The following is a 5459-nucleotide window of genomic DNA, read 5'->3' as shown; positions in this document are numbered from 1 at the left end:
GGGGGGGGGGGGGGACGACAGGGAGGGGCATGTGGTAAAGAGAATTCCCACCAGAAGATCCGGGGGAATCTTACAGATACACTTGTTGAAGACCTGTCTCCTGGGGCCGGGCTGAGGGCAGGGTTCGAGGGATGCGGGAAGGATCCCGGGAAGTGAGGGCTGTGAGGCCGGCGGGGCTGTTGACACCAGGCTGGCTCTGTCTCTGCTGGGTGGGGCCTCCCCTTCCACACCTGCAGGGGTCTGTGCTGGCTGATCCGTCTGCCTGGCTCGCAGGACTTAGGATTCTGGCCCTTGGGATCCAAGTGCCCGCCGCCAGTTGGCCTGGAGTGAGGGCAGTGCCCAGCAGAGGCCCTCAGCCCAAGCTTAACTGTCCCTAGATGGCCCTGGGAGCCCTTGTGCCACTCCATCTCATCTCAGGTCTTAGGGACGATTTCCCAGAGGTAGAATAGTTAACCCTTTCTGGGGCAGCCTGGAAAGTGCCCCTTTGTTCTGGGCTTTTGTGGGGGCAGTGGGTGGCGAAGTGGCCCCCAAGATGCTGGGACGTGGCAGTGACCAAGGCCGGGCCCTCCCTCTGGAGGCTCTGCGAGGGGCCACCCAGCAGCCGCGGGGCAGGTGAGGGACGTCACTCCAGGCAGCGCGGGCTTTTTTTTTTTTTTTTTTTAATTTATTAGTTTTTCTTTTTTCATTTTTTTTTGGCTGCATTGGGTCTTCGTTGTTGCACACGGGCTTTCTCTAGTTGCGGTGAGCAGGGGGGCTACTCTTCATTTTGGTGCGTGGGCTTCTCATTGCGGTGGCTTCTCTCGTTGCGGAGCACGGGCTATAGGTGCATGGGCTTCAATAGTTGTGGCACTTGGGCTCTAGAGCCCAGGCTCAGTAGTTGTGGTGCACGGGCTTAGTTGCTCCATGGCATGTGGGATCTTCCTGGACCAGGGCTTGAACCCGTGTCCCCTGCATTGGCAGGCGGATTCTTAACCACTGTGCCACCAGGGAAGTCCAGCTCGGGCTTATTAATCCAGCCAACAGCGAGCCTCTCCAGCAGGCACCCTTCCTGGAGAAGCAGCTGACTGATCTGCTTCAGTTCTCCAGTTCTGCTGGACGGGGAAGGAGTCCAGGTGGAGTAAGGAAGGAGGGGGCAGAGCCTGCAGAGGTGGAATTGTCGGAGGTGGAATTACCGTGACTCGCCGAGTCGGAGTAGTTGGCCAGGGCTCAGCTTTACTTGCCTCTGCTTCCGTGTAGCTTGAGTGTCCTACGGAATCAATGATTTCTTTTCTAATATAGTGTCCCCAAATCTGTGATATTCCACCATCTTTACTTCTTAGAAGATTCCAGCATTCAGGGGAGACTTCTCCTGGGTGCACTGGCGTATGCAGTCATTGGCACTTGGGGTCTGGGGGTGTCGGGGCTGAGCTGGCACTGGCCCCTGAGGCAGAGATGCCGCCTGGGCAGAGCTTTGGGCACGGCCCGCTGGCTGCAAAGATTACCCATCGCGCTTCAGAACCTTCCTGTTTACTTTGGCCTCTGGAGCGTCTTTTTGGCGTTTCCATTTTCCCCCTCGGATGGAACTGTGGTCTTCCCTTCTTTCACAATCACTGCTCTGCCGGGCTTGCTCATGTGCCCTGGGTAGGAACCCCACGTGATGAGAAATGCCGGGAAGGCAGCTGGGGTTGGAGCAGGGTTGTTAATCTCCGGATTGGTGAACAGCAGAATCTGAGAGGGCATCTCATCACCTAGGAGTTAACTTGAAAGTATTGATACCAGAAGCCATTCAACAGTGTCCTGTTGTCATTGTGATTATGTGGATCTGGTTTCCTATAATCCAGGGATTGTCTCCTGACTCCTCAGTGTGAAAACAGGTCAGAGAGAAAGGCAGAGTTTGTTACACACCCGTAAGTGTATGGGGCGATTATGGCCTATTTGGGATCATGTAAATATTGTTGGGGTTTGTTTATCTTGAACGTTGTCCATAAGCAGCGTTCTGCGGATAGAAGCTTGTGGTTGATTCGAGCATAACTTGTTTATCCAGACGTCCAGGCCTTTTCTCCAGCTGTCAGGGGGGTATTTCCCCCCAAATGTCCCCATCCCCCCACCCCTGCTCCACCTACCTGGGCTCCATGGGCATCATCACAGCCACCCAGCTGCCCGGTTGCCTGTCTCTCCTTCTGCAACCGCCCTTGGGTCCTCCCAGTTCTCCTGTTTCAGGCTCCTTTTCCAGCCACTCCCTCTGGTTGCCTCCCAGCAGGCTTGTTGTTGTTGGTCTGTCTGTCCTTTTTGCCTTCAGCCCAGACTGTGTACACAGTTGCTGGGGTGCTTTATCACTTAGATGCTGTTTCCTCCCATCTGTCACCTGCGTACGGTTGGCTGTCATTTCTCTAGTGTGGAATCTAAATGCTCCATCCGGATCCCCACCCCTCCCTCGAGTGGACCGGTCCTGGGGCTCTCTGCTCTTTTCCCAAGCAGCCCCACGGGGTGGGGGGGCTCCTGCCCTGTTTTTACACCACTGGGACTGTCGTCCTGGGCCGGCAGGGGAGGGGCTTCTACCCTGTTTTTACAGTTGTCTCGCTAAGTACCCACTGCCTCCCGCCAGTCCATGCGTCAGGGCCACCCTGTCCTTATCTGTCACCTTGGCCCTTCCCTCTTGGAATGAACGCACCACTTAGAACTCACTGATCTAGGAAGCCTCTCTGGTTTAATCCAGTGTTGATGCCTCGTGCAGCGTGATTCCAGGATAGAGGTTAAAAGGACGGGTGGGATGTGGCCCTGGGGGAGACAGCAGTGAACAGTCAGGAGCAGCGTCGGGATGAAGCGGCACAGCGGAGTTGGTTGTACACAGACTGCTGTGGAGACCAGGGTCTGGTTGGTTTCCGGCGTGGATCTATCAGAAGGGGCTCTGGAGAGAGCAGCACTTGAGCCAGGGCTTAAGGGACAAGTGGAATTCCAATCAGAGAGAAGTGAGTTAGGGCGCTCCCGGCTGCGGGCCGGAAAGAGCAGAGGTGGATGGGAGTGGACGTTCCCAGTATGTTTGGGGATGGCTGGTGTCTGACTGAGTTGGGATGCAGGGTGTGTGCGTTTTCCTGTGCTTCCTCGGTTCTCAGCCTCTAAGGCCTGGCCAGAACTTAGCAGCAGCTTCTTTGTGCACGAGCATGTGTGTGTGCACGTACGGGGGACTGCAGCGCGGGAAACTTGCACGGCTCTGCGACATACTCTCTGATCTTGGGTGAAAGCATGGTAAACGAGGAGTACCCCAGACTTGAGGAAGCACAGGTGCGAGATGGGAGGTATGCTGAGGCCTGCGGACTCGATTCTGAGAGCGGCAGGCCATGCTTTCCCGGCAGTGACCGAGCAGCGAGGGGTGGAAGAGTGGGGAGTACGCCGGTGGTGGGTCTGAACGGGGTTTTGGAACCCAGAGAAGAGGCAGGTCCTGGAGGGACTGTGGCCCCAGGGGTGCCTGGGGTCCGGTGGTGAGAAAGAGAGTGCAGAGGGAGGTTTCTGGCCTGGGCCTGGGCTGTTGAGCCCGACAGGGGAGTTTCCTTCCGGATGCGTGGGATCCAGGTCACTGGCCCGCTTGTCCCTTGTTATCTCAATACTTAGGAGGAAGTGTCCACTTGGCCTCTGCTTTCTTTGTAACGTTCTTGATTTTGATACTAGGTGTCAGGCTGTATCTCTGTGAAGTCCAGCGAGGGTTTTAACAGGCCAGAGCGGATGTGTACGGTGGGTCCCTGTCGGCGGTTTCAGCTGGCCTCGCTGGTGCAAGTTCTGCGAAGGGTCGGGGCTGCCTGCTTAGTGTGTGTGTGTGGCGGGGGGCCGGCACGAGCTGCTTCCTGTCTCAGGCAAGTGGCCAACGTGTTTGAGGAGGGCAGCCCGAGGCCGCGGGCCCACCTGCACCTGTCCCCAGCTGGCTTCACACTTGCCCCCCATTCTCACTGTGAACCGCTGTTCTGCTTTGAAAACAAAGCCAGCGTTGTGCAGATGACTCAGGTGACCCCAGTGGTCTCTGTTTTCCAGGAGGCACTCTGTGGGATGATGGAGAATGAAAATGCTTTAATCAAGGATGGCAGGATGGCACACTGGCCAAGGGAGTGGCCTTTGGGTGACACACACACACCTGGGCCTGAATCTCCCTACAACTCAGCCGCCTCGTGTGTGCCACTCAACAGCTCACTCTTGGAGCCTTGGTTGCCTCATTCGTAGAACGAGGTACGGTCTGCCCTCCGGATCTGTGGGTTCTGCATCCGCACATTCAATCAGTTGTGGATCGGAAATATTCCGGAAAACGATTCCCGAAAGTGCCAGTAAGCAACCCTTGAATTTGCTGTGCCCCAGCAACTATTTACATAGTACTTACATGTAGTTACAACTATTTACCTAGCATTTACATTGTATGAGGTATTATAGGTAACCTAGAGATGATTTAAAGTATGCAGGAGGATATCCGTAGGTTACATGTAAGTGCTAAGCCTTTTTACCTAAGGGACTTGAGCATCCGTGGATTTTGGTATCCTCGGGTCCTGGAAGTGATCCCGCATGGATACTGAGCGGCAACTGCAGTGGCACCACTGGTCATGCTGCTGTTTTCCAGAAGATCTTGGTGAGGGTTGCTACTCCGGGCAGGGAGCCATTTGCAGTGAGCCAGCGCAAGAGGAGAGCAGGCAGACTGCTAGCAAGATGATGTCTGATCATGGAGACTGCTGAGGAGACTGTTATAAAGAGCCATGGGGTGGTGGTGGGTGCTTTCAGGTTGGGTGGTCAGGGAGGGCTTCTCTGAGGAGGTAACAGTCAAGCCGAGACCTCGGTGACAGGATGGAGCCAGCCGTGGGGAGGCCTGGGGGAGAGCATCCGAGGCAGTGGGAAGCACAGGTGCCAAGGCCCTGGGGCAGGGTGGGGAGGAGGCGCGGGGGCCCGTGGGCCTCCTGGGGAGCGAAGGCATGCACAGCCGTCCGGGCTCCGCCCACCCGAGCACATGCAGGCTCCTGCTCCTGTGAAGACTCCCTTCTCTTATGAGCTCTGTAGGCCGCGGGGGGCCGGGGGGAGGGCACGGCCTGCAGCACCCTGCCCTGGGCTCTGCGTTGACCCTGTGCCCACCTCTCTCTCCCTCCAGTGCACTGTCCAGGTCAAGTTAGAGCTGGGACATCGTGCCCAACTACGCAAGAAGCCCACCACGGAGGGGTTCACGCATGACTGGATGGTGTTTGTCCGCGGCCCTGAGCAGTGTGAGATCCAGCACTTCGTGGAGAAGGTGGTCTTCCGGCTGCACGACAGCTTCCCCAAGCCCAAGCGTGGTGAGTGTCCCCACCCTGGCTGCCTGCCCTCTCCCTGGGGAGCAGGTGGCCTGTACCCCGCAGCCCGAGGCGAGAGCTCGCCCTCCACACAGGGCCTCCACCATCCCTTCTGCTTCTCCCTCGGCCGCGGACTTGGCTGGAGGGCAAACCCAGCGGAGGGGGGGACCGGATCTGGTGCCCGCC

The 5459-nt window shown here is 57.2% G+C and overlaps 1 protein-coding gene across 1 annotated transcript in view; it reads left to right on the top strand.

Moving 5' to 3' along the window:
• Positions 1 to 3222: 3222 nt before the first annotated feature.
• MLLT1 (MLLT1 super elongation complex subunit) overlaps positions 3223 to 5459 on the top strand; it is a 55235-nt gene continuing 52998 nt past the window's right edge. Inside the window, exons 1-3 of the mRNA XM_007460734.1 lie at positions 3223 to 3275; positions 3828 to 3975; positions 5096 to 5276. Of these exons, the coding sequence (XP_007460796.1) occupies positions 3223 to 3275; positions 3828 to 3975; positions 5096 to 5276 (382 nt within the window). The remainder of the gene's footprint in view (positions 3276 to 3827; positions 3976 to 5095; positions 5277 to 5459) is intronic.

The sequence above is a fragment of the Lipotes vexillifer genome, unplaced genomic scaffold (assembly GCF_000442215.2).
Source record: "Lipotes vexillifer unplaced genomic scaffold, Lipotes_vexillifer_v1.1 scaffold1011, whole genome shotgun sequence".
Classification (NCBI taxonomy): Eukaryota; Metazoa; Chordata; class Mammalia; order Artiodactyla; family Lipotidae; genus Lipotes; species Lipotes vexillifer.
This window is presented reverse-complemented; position numbering and strand designations above follow the sequence as displayed.